Genomic DNA, 25,225 nt, shown 5'->3' on the forward strand with positions numbered 1-25,225 from the left:
ATGAGAGTATGAATCAGAACCATGTGTGTTGTGGCGGGGGGAAGGGGGAGAAAGGGTAAAGGGGAACAGGAAGTATTAGGGAATGCTAGCCATTGACCTAGTACTTCCAACTGCAGGAATTTTCTTTCAGAAAATAATATCCACTGAAATTTTGTTTCTAATGGGGAAAAACTGAAAACAAGTCAAATGTTACTACTTTTTAAAATGAAGATAAATGATACTGGATGCCCAGCCTTGCAGGGATGGGACCAGGGTGACACTGGTGAGGAGGGCCGGCACGTTCCCTCCTTACTTGCATCTTACCTGGGTCACCTTAGTCCAGGCCCTGCATTCTTGTAGGTACATTATTTCACCTAGATATGATTTTGATTGTTTAAATTAATTATGGTGTAGCCATATAATGAAATACTACACAGTCATTTAAAATGAAAACGGAGACCCCAACGCACTGGCATGGAAAGAGGTCCAGAACATGTGGTCTAAATTAAACAAGCAGTGTACAAAAATAGAATGTGCAGAAGACTTTGCAAAATCTCTAATATAAAAACAATTGCTGTAGTTTAAAAAAAAAAAACAAAAACTCCTCTAAATAATCCACTGTTGCAGTTTATATTTAAAAAGGCCAAAGATTTGAAAGAAAAACATTCAGTATTTCTCGAGGCATGGGAATAGGGGAAAAAAGAAAACACCATTGTAATGTTTAAATCCATTTGCTTTTCTGACAGGTATGAATATTGTTCCAAGTTTGTATTCTGCACAGAACCATTCTCCTAAATTAACTTTATTTTCAAATTCAATCATGGTGTAGCTAAAAAATACTTGGCAGATTGGCTCTTCTCCAAATTTTCTAATTTGTTTTTCTAACACTTAAGGAATCCAATGCATTGTATCAACATGTTTAAACCAAATCTTTCGACTTGGTAAGCCAGAACTGCTTCATGGTTAATGAACTTTGGGTCTACACAATTGTGAAGGACACTTGATTGCTCTAAGATCACTCCAAAAAATTAGGGACAACAAGGTTATCCTTATTCTAGAATGCAGTGTGACACTAAGCATTGTCCCCTCACTCGTGTTATGTAAGCCATATTCTTATTTAACTTCCACGCATGTGCATATGCCTTGCGTCTCCGAGTAGGTCTTGAAGATGAGGCCCATGGGTACCTACATAAATGGGTCTTTATTACAACAGAAGCTCAGTGACTACTGCTTAATAATGAATGATTTAAATTATTGGATAGTGGGTTGGTGTAGTGCAGAGATCATGAGCTTTAGACCTTCAGATAGGCCCGAGGTATAACCCAACTCTATCCTTTCCTAGATGCATGGCCATAAGCAAGTTAGCCAATCTTTCTCCATCTTAAATGGTTCTCCTACTGACGGAGGAATGTTTGTCAGTCACTATGCAAAGTGCCCTCATCTAGTGGGCTCTCAACAAATGCTAGTTCTCTTTCCCCTTCTTTACACTGCCTATCTCACTAATATAGAAAATGAAAATAAGTCAGGGAAATAAGATTGATCTCCAGCAACTACAAAATTTAGCTAAGAATCAGATTTCGTTCATTCATCAACCATTTCTAGCCAATATCAATCCATCTAGACTGAGCTCTTATTAGGAACACTCAATCCATGCAAGGTCTTTGATTGACACCTATTCCCCAACTCCCCATGGATTCCCAGGCACCCTGGACCCTTGACCACAAGGGTGCTCTGCAGCCAAGTGCTCAGGATCAGGGGGGCCACCTGGTGCCGCATTTTTCCTTCATTCATCTTTTGCTGCTCAGTGAACTCCCTTTTCAGGCAAAACCTTGATTCCAAGATTTTTTCCCATTACTGTCAAATATTCCTTTTCCTCTCTTTTGATGATAACAGTAACACACACATGATGTAAAAAGTTCAAAAGATTTGAATGTTTAGGAAGTAAAAGTTTTCATTAAGTCCAGACCCCCCCGACCCAATGACCATTGTCAGTAATTCAATGAATATCCTTTCAGACTTTATTTTTAATAAGACAAATCTTTCTTAAAGTGTATGTACCACCTCTTTAATCTCCCCTCAATTTCGGCTCAGTTATCCTCAGAAAATTTACTTTTCTGCCTTTGGAACTATTAACCATTTTGCAGTTTATATTACTGTTTTCCTGCTTCATTTAACTAAAAGCACAGTGGAAGAATTTTTTTTTCTAGCATTTTGCATTACATAAGTGCCGCTCAAAAAACATTTGGTTAAAGGTTTTTCTTTTTAATTTCTCATCTGTCACAGACTGATACTTTTGTAAAATAATAAAAGAGCCTTACTAGAAAAATAAAAAGAAGAACCAGACAAAGTACAAGTCCTAGTTTTTTAAATTACTGGATTTAGCAGACTTAAAATTACTCTGTGGGATTGCTACCAAAGTGTTCAAATCTTACAATTTCTGTCCTTTCTCATGGCAGACCGTTAGCAACGAGACTGTAGATCTCAGTGGTCTGCGTATTGCACATGGAAGAATGTTCTTTCGTGTCTTCGAGCAGGAATTGAACCCCCTTTGCTTACAATAGGCCTATGGGCAAATGTCTTCCAAGTTTCTATGAACTAACTTAAAAGTGAACTCTGGGGTGAGAGTCTCCATTTCAAAGTTTGGGATGGTCAGTATTTTGATACATTGAGACAATCCAGTCAGTTTTTTACTTTTCATCCAGATGTTTAAAATTATAAAAAGATAGCTAGAGACTCTTGGAATCTGGGAGAGTTGATTATTGGGAATTATACGACGAAGTACCATACAAAAATTTAATGTCCCAACTGGCCCCTTAGGACTCTACAAAGTTACTTCTCACCCAATCGCTATCATTGCGAATGTTCATGATCAAAGGGGAAAGTAATATGCCAAAACCCAATCCAAACAGAGAACACAAACAACATTCTATTGCTTTTTAAAATCTGGGCTTTAGTTTAAAATACAGTAAAGTTCACAAAAAGATCTTGTCTCAGAGCTCATGGGATTTCTACTGGCAGTGACTATAAGTCACTACATTGATGGATTTTCTCATGTTCATAAATACTTTTTTTTTCTTTTAAAGATTTTTTATTTATTTGACAGAGAGAGAGGTCACAAGTAGACGGAGAGGCAGGCAGAGAGAGAGAGGGAAGCAGGCTTCTTGCTGAGCAGAGAGCCTGACGTGGGACTCGATCCCAGGACCCTGAGATCATGACCTGAGCTGAAGGCAGCGGCTTAACCCACTGAGCCACCCAGGCGCCCCCATAAATTCTTATTTAGACCTTATACCTGTCAGGATGGCTAAAATAAAAAAGACAAGAAACAACAAGTGTTGGTGAGGATATGGAGAAAAGGGAGCCCTTGCACACTGTTGGTGGGAATGTAAATTGGTGTAGCCACTCAGGAAAAGAGTATGGAGGTTCTTCAAAAAATTAAAAATAAAAATACTATGTGCTCCAATAATTCTGCCACTGGGTACTTACCCAAAGAAAACAAAAACACGAATTCAAAAAGATACAGGCACCCTATGTTTATTGCAGCATTTGCAATAAATAGCCAAGATATGGAAACAACCTGTGTCTATTGATAGATGAATGGACCAAGAAGGTACACACTACACACACATAGCAATACCACACAGCCATAAAAAGGGATGAGATCTTGCCATTTGTGATGCAGTGGACCTAGAAGGCACTAGGCTAAATGAAATAAGTCAGACTGAGAAAGATGAGTACCATATGAGGTCACCCATATATGGAATCCAAAAAGCAAAACAAATGAATAAACAAACAAAAACCAGAAGCAGACCTGTAAAGCCAGAGGAACAAACTGATGGTTGCCAGAAGGACGGACAGTGAGGGGATGGGCAAAATGGGTGAAGGGAAGTGGGAGATACAGGCTACCAGGTATGGAATGAGTTAAGTCACTGGAAGAAAACGTACAGCATAGGGAATATAGTCAATGGCATTACAATGTATCAGGACAGATGGCTTGATGGTGAGCACAGCGTAACCAGCAGAGATGCTGAATCACTAGGCGGCACACCTGAAACTATGTAATATATGAGTCAACTATCCTCAAATAAATTAGAGAAAATTCTCATTTAGCTTTTCTTAATGAGAATGAAGGGAATGAGGGAGGTACTAGATAAACTGTCAGGTCTATGAGAAATTAAAGATACAAGCGTGTGTGTGTGAGATAAACAACAATCTTTGGGGTCTATGTTTCTCCAAATTTCACATGATTCATGACTTTAAACTTGGCCTTGATCTCTTTTCAACTGTTAGTCTGGGATATTATTTTATCTACACTTTCAGCCACGGTATGTTCGTCCATGCATTGGTTCAATAATTCATTAATGATTTGATTAGTTTATCAAACATTCATTTTCATTCATTCATTTAGCAAGCACGGATGAGCCTGTGGGTACAGTGCTAGAAGCTGAGAGGGTCAGAGAAAAGCAGCATACTTCTAGGACCTTGTCCTAAACCCCAGCACCAAATTATCAGTAAACCATACTACCTTTCCTGTATGTTAATTGGTTTTAATGAAATTAACCAACCGAAAGTCAAATATCCATATTCCGGTTGCCTTAGGAAAATGTTTTCCTGGGGCGCCTGGCTGGCTCGGTCAGTAGAGCATGTGACTCTTGATTTTGGGGTTATGAGTTTGAACCCCCTGTTGGGCATAGAGATTACTTAAAAATAAAATCTTAGAGGGGTGCCTGGGTGGCTCAGTGGGTTAAGCCTCTGCCTTCGGCTCGGGTCGTGATCTCAGGGTCCTGGGATCGAGCCCCACATCAGGCTCTCTGCTCAGCGGGGAGCCTGCTTCCCCCTCTCTGCCTGCCTCTCTGCCTACTTGTGATCTCTCTCTCTCTCTGTCAAATAAATAAATAAAATCTTCAAAAAAATAAATAAACAAATAAATAAAATCTTAGAAAAAAAAGAAAAAAAAAAGAAGAGTTCTCTGAAAGGGAAAAGATTTCTATTGCAAACACATATGAGTGATTAATGATTATTTTTTGAAGGATAACGGAAATAGAATATTGTATTAGTTTCAGGTATACAACATAGTGATTTGGTATCTGTACACGAGGAAACGGTCACTGCAATAAATTAGTTAGCTGTATTCCCCATGTTGGGCATCGTAATCCCATGTCTTATTTGTTTTCTAACTGGAGGTTTGTACCTCTTAATCCCCTTGACCCAATTTGCCTACCTCCCCACGCCTGTCCTTGCTGGCGTTTGTTCTCAGCATTTGTAAGTCTGTTTCTCTTCTGCTTAGTTTGTTTTCCTTTTAAATTTCACATGTAAGTGAAATCCTATGGTATTTGTCCTTCCATCTGACTTCTTTCGCTTTCACTTTTTTTTTATGGCTGAGTATATATATGTATATGCACATACATACAATGGATTATTTTATACATATGCATCTCCTTTAATGGACAATAAATTATTAATTCATTGAGAACGTTCTTTTCTTTTACATCACTAAAACATCTTATATTCGACACATTAAAAAGAGTTGGGTTGTAATATGTTATAAAATGTATAAGCTCTCATATTTTTTTTAAAAACTCTCATATTTTGAGACTTATACTGGTAAACCACAACCTAAATACTAACTATACTAATAAAAAATAATAGAAATACTACTACTAAAGGCAAGAAAGCACATTTTGTATTTGCCTTCCACACAACTGACAAAGCTGCAAACATATTTCCTACAATCTAAGGGGGTCTTGGGCCGGACATCTGATATATTTGCCCGAGACTGTTTTTTTCTCATATGTAGCTAATGCAGCGTGACGAGGAATTCTTAGGCCCGTAGTGCATACGCACGTGTGCGCGTGCATGTGCTTTGTGGGGATGGGTGCATGGATAGAAATAACAAGATAATCTAAATGAAATCAGGCCATTACTTTTAGACAAAGTATTAATTTTCAGATGCTGAAGCAGCCTCTGGGCGGACAATTAAGTTAAAACAAACAACAAATGTTTCAACTACTGGCGTAGTTTTAGGAAGAAGGAAGGGCAGGGAAAGAGAAGGGTGAGGACAAGGACATCAATTTTTGTGGCACTAGGTACCATGATTCAATTCTGACACAGCAAGAATCCTCGGAGAGGGCGCTGCCCGAGAGAAGAAGGCTGGAGAGAAGTTGCTGGTTACCCTGGGGAATTCCTGACAAAGTGACCTGAGCTGCACACTCTTGCTAGGCTTCTACACAGAGCAGTGCCATTCGTGTGAGACTCAGTCATCTACTTTGTCCCCAGGTAGAGGCCCAGAACAGCCAGCTGCTGGGGGGCAGGTCTGCCCCCCGCCCCTCAGCCCGTCCCCCAGCCCACCCGCCAGCCACAGCAGGCCTGGGCAGGCTCAGAAGGCATCCCTGCTCTTCATGTGGTTCGTACTAGCAAGCACAGAACAGACAGGGATGACCAGTGTAGTATTCCATGGTTCTCCTTCAAGAAGAAGAAGGAAAAAAAAAAAAAAACATTCAGGCAAAAGTTTCGTGAAAGCAAATTTACTGTTTACTGTTCAGGAAGGAAAAAAGAAAGGTAGGAAAAATCTTAACCTGCAAGATTCACGGCACCTAATTCATTGCTTCAGCAAAAACTTTGGGTGGCGTTTTATTTTTGGTAGATGGGGAGATTCTGGGGGTTAGCGATGCCTGGGGGCCCTTCAGGAGATGTCTGGATTCTAAGACCAGTTTCTCACCAGCTGGTCCCCAAAGCCTTCAGTGCACCATGAAACAAGAATGTGCAAGGGACGAGACAGGGGTTGTACGCTCTGAACAGCAAGGCCCTTAAGTTGAAAAGGGGTCCCAGGGAGGTCCCACTAAGGCTAGCGACCTAGCAGGAGTGGGCTGTGCGTCAGAGCATGGGCTGGGTTGCAAAGTATGTGTCCAATGCTGAGAATAAAAATTCTTCACATTCTTGGGAAGAAATGAGGACAGAAACGGATCTATCTGTGACCTTCTGGAATTCTGCAAATTTGACGCCCAACAGCACAGTGAGTGAGGACCAGGCTGAGACCAGGCTGGTGTGATGGGGCGGAAGCCAAGACCCTCGAGGGACACCATGCATCTGTCCTGCAGGCCACCATTTGCCCTGTCGCCTCACTCAGCACTGCTCTGAGGAGAAGCCTGAAGTACATGAGCAGTGGTGGTGTGCCACCCCCTCCTAAGCCCTCGTCTGAGTCAGCTGTCTGACCACCCTTTCCTCGCATCTGGTAGGGGAAGCGAGAACAGCTATGGAGTGCAGAGGCTGGGAGGAAGACAGCAGTCAGTGCCACGTGCTTCTCACTAGGGCTCATTTCCCACAAAGGTGATGGGGGATACAGCTGCTGAGAGTCAAAGATGGGTGTCTCCCCACCCAAAGGATTGCAACTGGGGAGACCAGACTCCCTGCTCCGCACCAAGTCATGGCTCATCACTCAGCCTATCACCCATGTCACCTAACCTCTCCAGCGTGTGGAGGGAGGGAGGGAAGTAGGAAAGAAAGGTGAGAGGGAGGGAGAAGGAAAAAGGAAAGGAATATATATTAGAAGTGATAATTTTAATGCATCTCCTTCTCTAATAATTCTGATAATCATTAACTGGCTAAGCCAGTAAGAAGGAAAAGTCCCAACTCGAAGTCTGTATGAAATCTAGGGGCAGAATTCTTGCCACAAGGCATTTTTTGGATCTCTGCCATTTGGAGAATGTGAAAGACCTACAGATCCTTTGGGCTTGAAATTGCCAAAGTACTCTATGTCTAGTTACTGTAAAAATAAATGTTTCAAATGAAGCAATTAGCAGGGAACTAGAAGTTAGTGGGAGAAACAACTTGGCTGAAGGTAAGCAGGAGAGTGAAGGAGGTCTGTGTAGAATGGGATGTTGGTGGAGTCAACCCCTGACCTCTGCTTCTGATGATTTTGGAGGGGAGGGGAGTGAGGGCAGAAGGGTTCCTATATTGACCCAGGTTATACAGCATTTAAAATGCAAAAAAAATATGTATTTTTTAAAGTAGGCTCCATGCCCCACATGGGCTTGAATTCAGGACCTTGAGATCAGGACCTGAGCTTGAGATCCAGAGACAGATGTTTAACCAACCGAGCTACCTGGGCAGCCCAAAGGATCACTTTTTAAATGAGTATGAATTAAGGAAGAAAAGGATTCAACTAGAAACATAAATATGCACACATTTTGTATTATTTATTCCAAAGACAGTTATTATTTTCAGAGAACAGGTCCAATAAAGGAGTAAGTGACAACCTGTAAGACCAAGGAGGACAGACTCAGGGAGGCCTCAAGGTCTCTTCCAATGAAGGCGTCTGAGTGTCTTCTGTAGCATAGCAAAGCAGGATGATATTTTGTCTTTAGTGTTCTGTGTGTCCTTTTCCTGACATGTTTCCTTCCGTTTGCTTCGGATGTTGAGATGACTGAAGTACTCTCCCTGGCATGGCCCAAGATGCTTGTGATGATGTCCTATGGCAAGCTCTGTCTGGAAACCGACCAGCCCCTCCCTCCTGCTCTAATGCTGAGACAACAGGTGGTCACTCCCACCGGCTGCCAGAAAAGGAAGGCCCCTGGGAGTGAGGTCGTCCAGCCTCATTACTGAGGAGGGTAAGGGACGAGCTCAAGGTTACGCTGTAAAAAGGTGAGCCAGCTCTAAGACCCAGATACAGACTGCTAGTCCTCGTCAGCCTCTCTTTGAACACGTGACTCAACCAGCACGGCTTAAAATGAACACAAGGTTTGTAGATGACTTGCATCAATGACAAAGACTAGACACATCTAGAGCCGTGATGGTGACCTCAGAGTTCAGCTACCACAATTGGCTAAAAATGTGCATCCTTTATGATGGCAGGGAAGGCAAGGTCCTAACATTGTGCGGTGTGAGTTAATCACATGATGCTTAAATGTGTTATACTTCTTAATTGAATTGTATTGCCTTTTTGTTCAAATTATGGTTCTTTCATTTTTATGAAACGATGAATAAAAGAGTGTTTCTTTCTTATCCATTTTAATCAAGGGCAGAAAATAAATGTTCCAGACTTCTAGAGACATTTTAAAAATGTAAATTCCATAAATCTCCCAAAAGGGTTTGCATTATGAGGATCTACATGACTTGTAGCTGTTTCGTGACTGTCAAGTCATTTAGAACTAGCCCGAGGTTGGGTCCATAGACCATGAATAACAACAGGACAGCTTTGTAAGAAACAATCACATTAGTCCAGTTAAAGATAAATGATGTCTGACCAAGGGCTTGGTATTACGGATGACCCTTTCCTTTGACACTGAAGACCCCATTTAATCTAACCCTCTATGATAAAATTATACCTTTTTCTTAAAAGGGGTGCAAGCTACATCAGTGTTCCTGGGTTGAAGAGCAATTTAAATAAGCCCCTGGGTTTACGGTGCATCCAAGAAGGCTTTACAAGATCTCATCTTTTCTAAACCTGTTATGCTCTCTGGTTCAGCAGAGCTTCCTAATTGTAGCTATTAGTTCCCCTTTTCTGTGGTCTGTTCTGTCAATAGACTATTGAGTGATCAGTAAATTAAGCCCAACCAGCAGCCAACACATCGAAGCAGACGTTAAATCATAGCTCGGCTGCCCTTATTCATCATTAGTATCTGTGGGATAGCTTTTAAACACAGGGCTAGGATTTACTGTGACGCACATTTGTGTCATTCTCAAATTTCCATACTGTACAATCAGGTATGTGAGGGTTTGTTTTTTTTTCTTTTCTAGGCAACAGGTGTGTTCTTGGAACAAAGTTCAACCCCCCACTTCTGGCTTATGTGAGAGGCAGCAGCTGCAAGCTTAACGTCAATGACACATGGTTCCATGAGAGAGAAAAAATAAACCACTTGCTCAATGTATGAAAGTCATGGGCAGATGGACGATGGCTGCCTATGCTCTCTTTGTGTTGTAGAATCAGAGTCTAAACTTTTGTGGATGACAAGCTTTTTCCCTTCCTTCCATCCTTCCTACCCTCCTCCCACCCTTCCCTTCTTCCTTTTCTTTTCTCTTTTTTCTTCTTTTCTCTTCCTTTCCTCTCTTCTCCCCTCCCCTCTCCTCTTTCTTTTCCTCCTCTCTCTCCCTCTCTTTTTTCTTTCCTTCTTTCTCTCCTTACCTTCCTTCTTTCACTTTAAGAAAACCCACTAGTGAAAAACAATTTTTTTAAGCATTTTGCATCCATTATCGAGAACAGTCCAACTGAGTCATACTATTTTCAGGCTGATGAGTGGAGAGAAGAAAAAGCTTAATATGAATGAAACTACACTTTATTTATAACTTGCTTTGTTCTGAAAGGAATTGAAAGGGACTGTTTACTATGGAATCTGAAGAGACTTACTTAGTATGCAAACTCTACATGTTTCCTAATGCAAAATTAAATATATCTATTAATAGGCCTCTTTATTCTTTAGTAAAACACTTCTCTACATGGTTCTGTGAGCTATTACTAATGAGAGTTATAATGTACTCTGTATCTCAGAAACACGATGTCAATGTGAACGAATAGTAGTAATAATGAGGGGCACCTGGGTGGTGCAGTTGGTTAAGTGGCTGACTCTTGATTTTGGCTCAGGTCATGATCTCAGGGTCGTGGGACTGAACGCTGCGTTGGGCTCCATGCTCTGTGCAGTCAGCTTGGGATCCTCCATTTCCCTCTGCCTCTGCCCCTCCCACTCATGCTCTTTCTTTTCAAATACATAAATAAATAAGATCTTAAAAAAATAGTAACAAACAAATAAGATCTTTAAAAAATAGTGACAATAATGACCCAATTGTAATAGAGTTCAAGACAATAAAGGTCTGTCAATCACTCGAGAATCTCTTAGTGTATGGGCAGCAATAGTCCATTTTATGTGTGGTTTTCAGGTACCATCACTCCTCAGAACAGAAGCAGCTCAGCCACTATCTTACTGTGTACACCGTTTCTTACGAACAAACCCATTAAAGCTCGAGAGCAGGCCAGAGCAATTACTGAGCTCTACGACATATTTGAAGCGAACACGTCTTATTACGCAGACTTTTCTAGAACTCATGTACATCAGAGCTTCCCCTCTTTTGCCAATGGCATTTCAATAGGTATATTTAATAAAAACGGAGGTCATGAGGAGAATCTTCATTTTTCTCAGATGTGATGAACAAATGCATTGCAAATGTGATGAGAGAAGCACCTATTAATTACAATTCTGGAAACTCTGGTATAACCTGAGTCACCAGATCATGTGGAAGACTGGTGTTGGGTGTTGCAGGTAATGTCTAATTGGGGACAAGTAAGAGAGAGTCCCTTTTTATGTTTTTCTTTTTTTTCCCTTTTACCGCAAACCACAGCTTTATTCAAGAATCAGATTTTCTGTGAATCTACACTGAAAATGGTTTTGCCATTGCTGAGAAATCCATAAGCAGATGGATTTGGAATTTAATCCTCTGTGAGAAACAAAGGCAAATAAAAAAGAAGAACCTGGTGATAGATTTCTTTTAGGTTTCTAATTGGTTTGGCTATTACAAAGGATTTTCACTCAATGCATGCAAATAATGACTGCTCTCAAGGATGATGCTAAACATTTTAAATGTAAAAAAGAAATGCCTACAACTGGGAGGATGGCCGAGATATCATTATAGGTCTTTCCCAATCCAAAGATTTTTAAATTCTATGGCTTTGCTTTTCCTCAGGCTGCACTTTTTCACTGTGGTAAACACACATAATACAAAATCTTCCATCTTAACCATTTAAAAAAAATTTTTTTTTAAGATTTTATTTATTTGACAGAGAGAGAGATCACAAGTAGGTGGAGAGGCAGGCAGAGAGAGAGAGAGAGAGAGAGAGAGGAGGAAGCAGGCTCTCCACTGAGCAGAGAGCCCGACACGGGGCTCGATTCCAGGACTCTGGGATCACGACCTGAGCTGAAGGCAGAGGCTTTAACCCACTGAGCCACCCAGGTGCCCCCCATCTTAACCATTTTTAAACATACAGTTCAGTAGCGTTATGTATATTCATGCTATTTCACAACAGATCTCCAGAACTTTTTCTGGAGTTTAGTTTTCACTGCAAAATGAAAACTCTGTCCCCATTAAACATTTCTCCCTTCCCCCAACCCTGCGGAGCCACCATTCTACTTTCTGCATTTATGAGTTTGACTACTCAGATAGCTCAAATAAATGAGATCATAGATACCTCATGGAAGTAGAACCATACAGCATTTGTCCTCCTGCGACTGGCTTATTTCACTGAGCATAACATCCTCGGTCTATCCACATGGTAGCACATGTCAGAATTTCCTTCCTTTTCAAAGCTGAATAATATTCCCTTGTACGTATAGACCGCATAGTGTTTACCCTTCCTCCACCAACAGACACTCAGGTAGCTTCCACCTCTTGGCTATTGCGAACAATGCTGTTGTGAACTTGGGTGTACAGACACCTCTTCGAGATCTTGCTTTCAATTCTCTGGGTCTATGCCCAGAAGTGGGATTGCAGGAATTCCATTCTGGTTGCAGCATTTTACATTCCCACTAGCAGTGCACCAGGGTCCCAGTCTCTCCATATCTTCACCCGCCTCTGTCATTTTGGGTTTTTTTAATAGTAGTCATCTTCTCCACAGACAACAAGAGAGGAAAGTACTCACGTGAGTCTCCACATCACCAGCAAGGATCCTACTCTTCTTTAAAAACTCAGCCACCATGCTGTTCATCAGCTTATCAAAGGCTTCCACCGAGGGTGCCACACCTTTGGAAGAAGCACATTTGTCAGTTCCCAAGAGTTTAAAGAAAAGCTAGTATTGCTTTGCCATAGGAACTATGGAAGCTTAATATCACTCATGCCATTCTCATTCTTTTCACTAGGGCATTCATTCACTCAGTAGTTAGGAAACGTTTCTCAACGGCTCAAGGCTCAAGAAAACAATGCTTTGCTATTTTTCATCCACTTGAGTAAGCACTTTCACCTACAAACTAATTTATTTCTGCCTCAAACTCATGAGGTAAGTAGCATCACACTTTTACCAATGAAGAAATGGAGATGCAATCAGGGCACATGACTTGACCAAAGCTATAGGTCAAATTGAGCGGCCGATCCAAGAAATGACACAAGCCTTATTGATACGACCTTGCAAACAGTTACCAAGATCGCCCAGGACAATTAAAAGGCAATAACAAACTCTGGGCAAATAAATGGGAAAAGAACACCTGTGTCACATATTCTGTTCTGCCCTGTCCTCACTTTCTGGGGGGCAGGAAGTGGAGTTGGAGGCATGGAAAGGACTTCTGAGCTAACTCACAGTAAGTTTTTTTTTTCCTCTTTTTTTTTTGTTTTTTAAGATTTTATTTATTTCTTTGACAGACAGAGATCACAAGTAGGCAGAGAGGCAGGCAGAGAGAGAGAAAGGGAAACAGGCTCCCCGCGGAGCAGAGAGCCCAATGTGGGGCTCGATCCCAGGACCCTGGGATCATGACCTGAGCCGAAGGCAGAGGCTTTAACCCACTGAGCCACCCAAGCGCCCCTCACATTAAGTTTTGATCTGACAACTTTTTGTCAAAACCAAATGACATCAGCCCCACCTGGCATGCTCTGCTTCTCTTCTCCTGCCTTTAAACTGACAGAAAAACTGTGCCTTAGTCCCAGATTTCAGGACCCCAATATTGAGAAACTCAACCCCACAGACAATTAAAATTCAAACCAGGGGTGCCCAGGTGGCTCAGTCAGTTAAGCATCTGACTTCAGCTCAGGTCATGATCCTGGGGTCCTGGAATGGAGCTCTGCATCAGGCTCCCTCCTCAGTGGGCAGTCTGGTTCTCCTTCTGCTCTGCCCCCACTCATGCTCTCTCTTTCTCTTTCAAGTAAGTAAGTAAGTAAGTAAATAAATAAGTAAAATCTTAAAAAAAAATCCAAACCAAAACCTAGGATTCCCTTCTCATACTCTACTGAAGTATCCCTCCTCATAAACGTGTAGGATAAAACTTCCTTGCTTTCCCAGAGGCCCATTTCCATAGGCCCACAGGGTGATGAAAACAGTTTTCGACAGCGCTATACACCTGCGATCTGACTTTTAAGCAGGTTATTGAAGCTGAGTTACCTTAATGTTCACAATATAGTGCGTTATCAACTACTGAACATAAAAGGGGAGATATGCCCAAAGATTCCTTATGGATCCATCTGGAAACAGATCAACCCATTTGTTGCTGGGGGAGACGCCTCAGAGGACTCTGCTACGTGTCTAAAGTGGGAGAGTTTTAGGAACACGACAAAGCACTCTACCTAGCAGAAGGAATGGTGATAAAAAGGACTATTTTCCAATTTCCTTTCATCACTCCTCTGCTCATACCTCCTCTGGGCAGCCTTTAACGACCTGTCTTTCCCCACAACATGCACCTTGTGAGCACCTTAATCAAAGCCATCTGTGGCCATGAATGGCAATGCACAGAGACTAAAGAGTCTGGAGGATTCAGACTGTATGTAATTCATCTTAAGATTTCCTCGCACATAACACATAGTACCTGTCACTTGGCGGGCATGCAGAAATACTTCTTCAGCGGTTGAACCAAACTTACCTGATTGTCAGGGGGAAAAAAAGAAAGAAAACACATCGTAAAACCCAATAGAGCCCCAGGCTCATGCGAAGGCAGTCCTTTGATCTGTGCATATTACAGATGTGTAATGGATGGGATTTCATCTAAAAGTTTCTTTTTACCTTCAAATGCTTCCCTAAACTTTAGTTACAACATCACTGTTATAATGATGTTTATGTTTAAAGCAAGAGGTTGTCCTCAAGGATTTGTTAAAAACAGAGTTTAGGAGATCATCAAGGCTCACGAAATTAAGAAGAAATGAAACCAGCGCTGCTGAGGATGAGCGAACTTTAAAGGACGGGTATCTTCCAGGTATTTTGCTACTTATCCTTCTTCCCAATGACCCTACTCCATTTCAAGCAGGATAATAAATTACTGGCTAAGTTGTTTTGAAACACCTAACTTTAATAAATGATGTAGAATGATTTGCTGTATCAGAACGTACCTGTTTAAATACCTAAGTAATTTAATTACCTGCCTTCCGATTTTGCTGACCTATTAATTTCCCCCCAAAATTATTTCTTTAACAAAGAGAATACAAAGTGCAGCCCAGCACCTCTTTAAGTCACGTGAGGTTCAAGCCACAGAGGGATTTCTTTCCCCCTTCATTCAACAACACGACACGGTCTCCTGAGAGTTGGAGTTTAACTTTATTTTCTGCATTCACAGGCTCTACATTTGTGGTCAGCACTTGTAAAGAAATGTCTTTTGATCACTTATGTCAAAGACACAAGGAAACCAAGTTACTGAAGTGAACATGAAAATATTTTCTTACAAAGGAGGTTGATTGGATCTCGTATACCAACCATACCGTTAACAAAAAGAGGCTTAAAATGAAATCATAGATGTATCTCAGTTGATGTGGAAGAAACTTGCAGGCCCCTGGCAGCCTCCCTTTAAACAACACCCCTTTTCAACGCATTCAAAGCATTTTAATTTTCATTCTGTTCCGGGGGGCGGGGCGGGGAGGAGACCAGCCTGTACATTTGTGCTCACACAGTCATTTTTTGTCCCAAGGCGTACAACACAAGGCAAGGTTCCAAATATGCCTGAAATTCTAGAAGCACCAATGTGAACCTTGCCTGGTGAAAGCTTTTTTTTTTTTTTTTTGAAGCCCCCATTCCCCAAGGCTTTTCCCAGCCCCCAAAGCCTGATAGGATTCAAAATGGGTCAGATAAGGAGGAAATGTATTTCACACAAGAATAGAGCCGCCAGATGAAATGCAGAACCCCCAGTTACATTTGAATTTCAAATAAACAATGAATACATGTTTAGGATAAGTGTGTAACCATGTAGTGTATCCCAGGCAGTATTTGGAACACACGTATGCCAAAAAAAAAAAAAAAGTAGTTCATCTAAAATTCAAATGTAACTGGGTGTCCTGTATTTTTATTTTGCTAAGTCTATGACCTCAGACAAGAAGGAACTGAAAAAATGACTGTGGATGACTTAGAGAGTTTACCATATATGGTGTCCTTATAGTTAACTTCGTATGTTACGTAGTTAACTTTTTATGTTTGATCATATAATATTTTTAAATCCTCTTTTTCAAATGTGGCATTGGCACATAAGGTTAAAGGCACATTTGATTAGAAATAAGCACAAGTAAAACAGTGCGATGTAATCATGTTACTTGAAACCAATGTTTGCCTTCACCTCAGACTCCTTTCTTTCCCAATTATATTGTTAAATTTAATGACTTGTTCTCTTTAAAATTAAAATCGACAGAATAATTCCTTCCCATTGACGCTGTAATTGAGAACGTTAATTTCTCTTTGATAATTACTCAGATAATATATTTATAGTCACTATGGAATGCGGAACATTATAAACACTAAAACAAAAGAAAAATGACATTTGCCATATAGATCATGCTCTTAATAGGCACAGATAACCGGTTAATTTTTGTGGATTGTGGGTTGGAACATTCTGCCTTTCCCTTTTTCAGGGATGGCTTACGTCTGGTTAATGTCATGGTCACATATAAGGGAAGGGGTACAGAAGCTGAAGGAAGTCGACAAAAATATTTCTCGAGAACTAAGTGATGGGGACAACATTAAACAACACTCACGGAGACCAGTAATGACAACAGTTTGTGTCCCTACCTCCAATGACACCATTAATCTCCCCGCAGTCCCCAGGAGGCCGGTGGGACCCTGCAGACAGCAGCTCCAGTCGGCCGACCACCCGCTCCAGCCTCTCCATCAGTGCCTGCATCTCTGCCATTCTAGAAAAACACAGGAGCAAACGGGAGTCCGTGTGAATGTCAGGGAGGATTAGCAAGCCAACGCCAGTAAACTTAACAGCAGCAAGAAGGAAAATAAAAATTGCTCGGAATGGCTTTAATTACCTAGACAGTATTTCTACATAGCAGGAAAACAGGTGTAATTCCAAAAAACATAGAACTTGGAACAAAAACACCCCACAAAGTATATTGATCCTATTTTCAATTCAATGAAATTATTCTTATTATTCATTCAATTCAATGGCATTTATAAGCCCCATATGCAATGCACAAGAAATTCACTCCCTACGCCATTAACAAGTGTCTGGTTGGATGCTTCCTGTGCTATGATACAATCTATGTCTAGCATATACTTAAAAGCCTGTGAACATGTATCTCACGGTTAATGTTGCCAACTTTTATCCTACTAAATGGTAGGAACATATTTTAACTACTTCCAATGACTCTTTCTGTGCAAGTATAACTCTCCAGGAGATACTAAACCTACTGATCATTGTTGTTTATTTACTCAATTACCTTAAGTCAACCAGCCCAGCGTGGAACTATGAGTTTATAAAATTGCATCGTTTAGCAGGCAAATGGGTTTTTACCTTCAAGAGCTACCTGTTTTCTACTTATCACTACCTTTAGCGTTTCTGTTGCTGGATTATTTCAGATTACAATTATTCTGAAGGGTGGAGATTTTAAATTAAAATATCGAGAATGTTTATTTCCTTTTCCTGTGGGTTGTTTTTGGACAAAATTTAGGTCCGGGGGTGGGGGGTGGTTTCTGGAGATAGGGAGCTTCAGTGACCCAGCAGTCTCAGCTGGGAGCAACTGGGTTTGACACTGAGTAAGGGAATGGACATTGGATAAAAGTAGGGTTGGGTATCTATCCTTCCTGCTTCCAAACACTCCTTCAAGAGCTACACTGAGTGTACACAGGTAGTACCTTGAAATTTTTTTAAAAAGATTTATTTATTTGACAGACAGAGATCACAAGCAGGCAGAGAGGCAGTCAGAGAGAGAGGAGGAAGCAGGCTCCCTGCTGAGCAGAGAGCCCGATGCGGGGCTCGATGCCAGGACCCTGAGATCATGACCTGAGCCAAAACAGAGGCTTAGCCCACTGAGCCACCCAGGTGCCCCAGTACCTTGAAATTTGTTGGCCCTATAACGTAATGCTAGGAAGGTGACCCCTGAGGAATGGAACCCAATCTAATTTGGCCGGGCTCATGGGATCCAACATTGAGGTACCACAGCTCCCACTGTACCACCCTATGACTATTTTTGGCAAAATCCTGCCCCAGAGAGAGTAAGACATGCCTCATCTTGATCAGTGTTTGTCGATCTCACTCTTGCAAACTTTCCAAGCATCATCTTGAGCCAAAGAGGACTGGCATGCTCCCATATCAGAGACAGTGCTGCCCCAGAGGGTGGGTAAATATTATTGCTCTAAGACGTGCAACATTTCTTATTTCTGCAAGGAACCAAGTAATGCATATTTTTTTTTTTTGTACTTCACTAGTTTGAGCTTAAATATAATGACTTGCCATGGCCATATTTAAAAATAAGGTTATACTCCTCAAAACACGTGGATAGCTCTGTTACTCTGCATCTAAATGTCAGACGGTCATCAGATACGGATGGGGGAGTTCACTGTCTATTTTGGAAGTCATCTCTAAAACTGCCAGCAGCTACTCTTTCAAAATATGGGGCAGTATTCTCTGCACAGCTGAGATCAGCATCTAATCCCAAGGGGATTCAAAATTAGAAGTTTCTCATCTATTCTTTTCCTCTTAACGTCAGAACTTTTGCTTCTATTGCAATTGAAGAAGAAAAAAAGGGAAGAAGAAATTTAATTGAGCCCTTTACGTAATCTTGCAAGGGAACTGGGTATCCTGTAGGTGGGTGAAGGCTATTTGAGAGATGATAAAAGCCCCTCAAATCTTTTAATAGTTGTCCATCTGTTCACAGTTATCTATGTTCCCTGTTACTCAACTTGCCAAATGTTACTGCCATAGACCTAGCCCATGCTAGGGGGAAAAAAAATGTGTTTGCTTTGTTTGCGAACCTCCCGATGCCCCAACAGAGAGGCACCAACCACCTCCAGAGGCTCCCAGCGCCGTTTCGGAGGGCCTGTTACATTTCACACTTAGGACGACTGTCCCCGACTGTGGCTTAATCAGCCTCCCTGACAAGACTCCAACTCACACTATCTAATAGCACTCCATATGTTGAGAGACAACAGGAGTTAGTCCACAAACCGCAGGGCTGGGCTGATTGGTATGGAATGCAGTCTAAAAGCAAATCAGATGTCACTTCGTGTAAAATCACCACGGACTGTGGAGTCTGCTCACAGCCTCTTAAGAGACCAAAACACAGCTCATGCACGGAAGCTAGGTTTAAAATTTGAGAACCGTTTCTAAGAGAAACAGGAGAACGTATCAATGAACGAATGCACCAGTATGTCAGAAATATACACGATAGCATTCCCAGGGAGAAGGACGGGGCCTGAGATGGCTGTTCCCTCCTCTCCCAAAACACATGCACGTGCTTCTTCCCACATGCGCCCTCAGCTGCTATCCTGGCTCTCAAGAATGAAGAACAAGGCAGCAGATTCTCCAAATTCTTCCCAGGCAGTTCCATTTGCCTTGGTTTTTCAAAGTTGATTGAGCCAAGTTTTCATGAAGAGGTGGGGGCCAGGAATTAAGAATTAGGCTGAGGAAAGGGATAGGGCAGGGGCTGGAGACAGCAAGGTCAGGGTAAGGAATGAGTCGAAACCAGGCCCACGGACAGATGAGCTTGGACCAGGAAGCCAACCGAAGAGGGGGATACAAGATAGCTAGACATAAGATGTTCTAAGAATCAGATGAGAAGCAGAGAGAAGCCAGACACACAGCTGGACAATCAAGAACTTAGGTCAAGGGCACCTGGAGGACTCAGTTGGTTGAGTGTCCGACTCTTGGGTTTCGGCTCAGGTCTTGATCTCAGGGTCATGAGATCGAGCCCTGAGTTGGGATCCATGCTCAGCAGGAAGTCTGCTTGGGATTCTCTCCCCCTCTTTCTCTGCTCTCCCCCTCCCTGCTCTCTGTCTCTCAAATAGATACATTTTTTAAAAAGAGCCTAGGGGAGACGATGAGCTCCAACTTGGCCCCCACTGTCCAGTCCTCCTATTCAGGCAAAAGCCAATGCCAATTTGAGGTCTCCTATAACCTCTGGTTTACAGCAGATAAACACAATCATCTGGTCAGGTGTGAGGGTATCTGGAAAGGAAAAAGGAGAGGAAAAAGGAGAGGAACATAAAAGTCCACTTTTTAATGATCTCTTTTAAAAGAGATCTCTTTAAAAAGTTCTCTTTTTAATGATCTGTTTTAGGAAATTACACTTGACATGAATCTCAATTCCTTGTTTTGTATTAATTTGGGAGTATTCTTTTTTGAGCTCCCTTATAATAGGACGTGTAACTCATCTTACTTACCATTTTTTTCCCCTCATTTGAATTCTCCCCTCCCTTTCCCCCTTTTAAAGTTTAACTTTTTAAACATGCACAGAATTTAAAGAGTCACCAGTTCTACAAGGCTTATTACAAAAACACAACAGTCCCCCGGCTGCCCCCTTCCACTTTTGTAGTGAGAATCAACCGATCTCCAGTAGCTGAGCTGTTGCTTTTAGTAATTACCTCTTCTGTATGCAACATGCTTCTCTCTTTACGTCTTGTTTTTCTTCTGTTCTAGGCATTATTCACTGAGTTCCCACCAAAACCAAGAGGGTTCACATTCTGCTTGCCTAATCCCCACCATCACACGCGCGCATACTTTCCTGTGCCCCAGGACTATTGTGTCACAATGTCTGTGTGACCAATCATCGGTGTCAACACAATTATGACCATTCACAGCTGAGTCATGACGTCTCTTAAGATCAGTCTCCATTTTTTTTTTTTTTTTTGGTTTTGTTTTTACAACCTGCTTTCCTGTAGCTGTGTGGTTCAGCTTCTCTGTTTTCTACATACTTAATCCTGATTCACCTCTGAACACTTTCCCCAGTTGTGGAAGTCTCCTTTTAAGCGGGCCAAACACATCTGGAATGCTATTAGGTCCTTCTTCTCAGAGGTTCTCTCTTCTGGAGAGTCACTCTGAGGGCTCGGGCGCTCTGTAGGCTCTGTGACCAGAGATCTGCTTACACCTTCCCCCATGAGGCATCTCCCCCTCTCTCTTATGTAGTATCGCCTGCTTTTTGGATTCTGTAGCCGCCTATTTCTTGGTGTACTTCCTTAACTGTCTTCTTAATTTCAGAGCACTGTCTTCTGAAAAAATACATGAAAGCACAATTGTTTATTGGAGAACACGCAAGTTGGAAATTATCTTTATTTTTCCCTCACACCTGATTGGTGGTTTGGCTGAGTGTAGAACTCCAGGCTGGAAGGCTTCCTCAGAATTTTCAAGGGGCTGCTCCAACAGGTTCTAGCTTCCTAGGTTACTGTGGACAGGTCTAAAGCCGTTCTGGTTTTCTGATTCTTCATCCTTTTGACATAAGGATGTCCTTTGTTTTCCCTTCTGGAGGGAGTTTCTGGGGTCTTTGTCCTCAGGAGTTTGGGCTTTCACAGCGATATACCTTGTGGTTGACCAGATGTTTTTTTGTTTTTTTAAAGAGATCACAAGTAGGCAGAGAGGCAGGCAGAGAGAGGAAGGGAAGCAGGCTCCCTGCTGAGCAAAGAGCCCGATGCAGGGCTCGATCCCAGGACCCTGGGATCACGACCCAAGCCAAAGGCAGAGGCTCCAACACATTGAGCCACGCAGGTGCCCCTGTTTTTTGTTTTTTAAGTAGGCTCCATGCCCAACTCGGAGTCCAATGTGGGGAGATCAAGACCTGAGCTGAAATCAAGTCAGATGTTTAACCGACTGAGCCACCCAGAGACCCCTCAAATGTTTTCTTTAAACATGATTTTCCAGAGGTGTGGGAAAGATAGGAAAATGGGCATTGAATATTGTACCTTTGGGTGAGTTTAAAAACTACATTTTGGGGTGGGTTTTGTTTTTTTTTTTCAAATAAAGTAGTTAGGATTCTAAATATTTAAAAAATTTAAACTCCTTTCACAGCAATGGCACACATTTACAAATATTTCATACACTTCAGTAAGAACATAGCCAGTGAATTTTCTCTCATATATTGTCTTGGAAGGCTAAGACGTTCTGGAGGCATTTTCCTAGGAGAAAAGATAGTTGTCATCATTTAAAAAATTATTTTTGCCTCATTGGTCATTTTATAAGACCCATCCTTAAAGCATAGATATTCAGTTCCTGATACTAGTTTTATGTCCAGTGTTCTATCAATAGGCAATGACTATTCTAACACAATAAAGATAGCATTCCTATTCTTTCCCACAGTAGTTTCCAGAAAGGGAGAATTCCCCACACTTGCAGACATTTTATAAGGTCTCAATCATTTTGCCCCCCGCCTTTTAAAGTAGACTTCATGCCCATCATGGAGCCCAATGTGGAGCCCAAACCAAAGACCCAGAGATCAAGACTTGAGGTGAGATCAAGAGCCAGATGCTTAACCAACTGAGCCACCCAGGTGCCCCCATTTAGTCCATTTTTAACCAGGGCTGTTCATAGGGGACCCTGGTTTTGGAATCAGCAGCTGCAGGTCTTTGGGGAAGAGCTTAGTTTTGCTATGCTTTAGTTACTACCCGTCCATAGAGTTGCTAGAATATGTGTAGAAAGGCATACAAAGTCTGTCACATGGTCGGTGACAAACGTGTTAGCTACTGTTATGAAGTCATCCCATCTGTTTTGCTCTCAGTGGAAACAGATCTACAAACCACTATATCAAGTCTTTGTTTATTTTAAATGCTGAGCAATCACCTAAAAGACTGGGTCAACAGATTTGTTAAATCATTAGGGTGTATACCTGAAGCTAACTATGCTTCAGTAAAAAATTTTTAAAAAATAAGTAAAGTAAAATAACGTAACATTAAAAAAACACCTGGCCAATGGAAATGACTAGCTAAAAATTTCAGGTATACCTTATAATTATACCCTTAAAATTTTTTTTTCAGTGTTTCATTTTCCTTTGTTGACATACTTACTCTACCAAGGTTTTTGTTGTTGTTGTTGTTTTGTTTGTTTGTTTGTTTGTTTTCCTTTTAGAAAGGGAGAGAGAGAAAGAGGAACAGGGAGGGGCAGAGGAAGAGGGAGAATGAATCGTAAGCAGGCTCCACGCCTAGCTTGGAACCCGACATGGGGCTTGATCTCACCACCCTGAGATCATGACCTGAGCTGAAATCAAAAGTCAGACACTTAATTGACTGAGCCACCCAAGTGCCCCTTCACCGAGATTTCTAATGTGTCATGGTTACTATAAAATGAAAATTTAGGGGCTCAGATGGTTGAGTCTGCCTTAGGCTCAGGTCATGATCCTGGCGTCCTGGGATCCAGCTGGGTATCAGGGTCCCTGCTCAGCATGGAGCCTACTTCTCCTTCTTACATCCCCTCCACCTTTCCCTAAGCCCCCGCCAAAATAAACAAAACAAAAATTGGGGTACATAATCAGTAGTTTTGTAGTCACAAATATTCCCCCAAGCATTCAAAAATTCAGAAATAATCAAGAGATCGTGTATCAGTTTTCGGTGCATTGCATAATGATTTGATATATGTACCCAGCAGTCCTCCTTTATCCACCGGGATACATTCCACGACCCTCAGTGGAAGCCTAGAACCACGGATAGTGCCAAGCCTTATACATACCATGCTTTTTCCTATAGGTACATACTTATGACCACGTTTACTATATATCTGAGGCGTAGTAAGAGATTAACAACAATAGCTAATAATAAAATACAATAATAGCTAATAATAACTAGAACAATTACAACAATATACTGTACTATAATACAAGTTAGGTAACTATGACCTTTCTCTCTCTCATTAGATCTTTCCGGATGGTACCCACCCTCCTTCCTGTGACGACGCGAGGTGTTCAAGTGCCAGCATGATGAGATGAAGGGAGGTGAGTGATGCAGACGCTGTGACGACAGCATGAGGTTACTGCAGACCCTGTAGCATCAGAAAGAGGATAACCTGCTTCCCCACCGCGACTGACCACAGGCAACTGACAACCGCAGGTGAGGAGTGACCACTGTCCGCTGCACAATGGACCCCAAGAGAGGCTCAATGAACCCTCGACACACACAGGTACAAATTTTTGTCTTGCAGTAAGAACGTTTGGCATCTCCTCTCTTAGCAACTTTCAAAGATACAACACCGGACTGTTAATCCCAGTCACCCTGCTGTACGTGACACCCCCAGGACTTAATGATCCTATAACTGGAGGCCCCTACGCATTTTTATAATGACTCATTTGCTTTTACACCGTCCTCTGCTAAGGACACAAACCCAAACTCTGCAGAAGCATGTTTGGAAGACAACACTCCCTCATCCCTCCATCCAGATCATCTTGTGCTCCATGGTAAGGGGTCCGGTCAGACCTAGCTACTTCGTTCTAAAAAGTAACGCTTTTTATAACATTATAAAAAGTTATAAAAAGCAATGCTCATAGCTGCCTTGAAAACTGACCCCCCAGGGTCTGGAGTACGTGGTGATAAGCCCAGAATAACGCCTCTTTGTCTGGGTCACATTCCCGGCATCTGTAAGACACCTGGCTTAATTAAAACACTGTCTTTCTCTCTGGGGCACCTGGGTGGCTCAGTGGGTTAAATCCTCTGCCTCCAGCTCAGGTCATGATCTCAGGGTCCTGGGATCAAGCCCCGCATCTGGCTCTCTGCTCAGCGGGGAGCCTGCTTCCTCCTCTCTCTCTCTGCCTGCCTCTCTGCCTACTTGTGATCTCTGTCTGTCAAATAAATAAATAAAATCTTAAAAAAAAAAAACACTGTCTCTGGCCATGCTTGCTGCTAGCACGTGTACACCATGCCTCCCAAGGAGATGAGTCAGCCCTTCACGGGCTGACGTACCACCTTTTACTCTTCCTGCATCGCCCGCTCAGTCCTGCCTGCTGCCGTGTACACAGGCAATTCTATAAATATTTTTTGATTGACTAATTAATTGGCTACCACTCCCTGCCTTCCCTTGCCGGCCCACTCACTGGCATAATCCCAGATCAGGTGGCAAGCCAGATTTTCACAGGAGCAGTTTCCATTTCGAAGAAGACACTGGCTTAGTTTTCCCCTCTGAACACCACAGTGGCTTCCTCCCATGGTTCACACGAGAGCCCCTGTTCTCTGGAGTGTGAACCTTGCGTTTTCCATTAGCACCTGTTTTCTTCGGGGCTTCAGGAATGTTTAAAAGTCCACATTGTCCAAAGGGTTTTGTAAATTCCTCACAGCAAGTTCATAAAACAAGCAAGGGAGAACCCTACTCTGATAATATTTTCGTGTTCACAACGGCTGCGTTTTCCAGGTTCTAGCTTGCTGGTTGAGGTCATCCTCACTAGGCTGAAGGTACAGAAA

The 25,225-nt window shown here is 42.0% G+C and overlaps 1 protein-coding gene across 2 annotated transcripts in view; it reads right to left on the reverse strand.

Annotated features, from left to right (window-relative positions):
- Positions 1 to 25,225, reverse strand: part of CAP2 (cyclase associated actin cytoskeleton regulatory protein 2) — a 133,708-nt gene that overhangs the window by 91,536 nt on the left and 16,947 nt on the right. The window contains exons 1-3 of one of the 2 annotated variants that reach the window (XM_047733677.1): positions 20,441 to 20,574; positions 16,643 to 16,764; positions 12,599 to 12,699 (exon numbers count right to left, since the gene is read on the reverse strand). In XM_047733677.1, coding sequence (XP_047589633.1) covers positions 12,599 to 12,699; positions 16,643 to 16,764; positions 20,441 to 20,499 — 282 coding nt within the window. In that variant the 5' untranslated portion in view covers positions 20,500 to 20,574. Of the gene's footprint in view, positions 1 to 12,598; positions 12,700 to 16,642; positions 16,765 to 20,440; positions 20,575 to 25,225 lie in introns of those variants that run through there. The other variant, XM_047733678.1, reaches the window with a different exon arrangement.

The sequence above is a fragment of the Lutra lutra genome, chromosome 6, assembly GCF_902655055.1.
Source record: "Lutra lutra chromosome 6, mLutLut1.2, whole genome shotgun sequence".
NCBI lineage: Eukaryota > Metazoa > Chordata > Mammalia > Carnivora > Mustelidae > Lutra > Lutra lutra.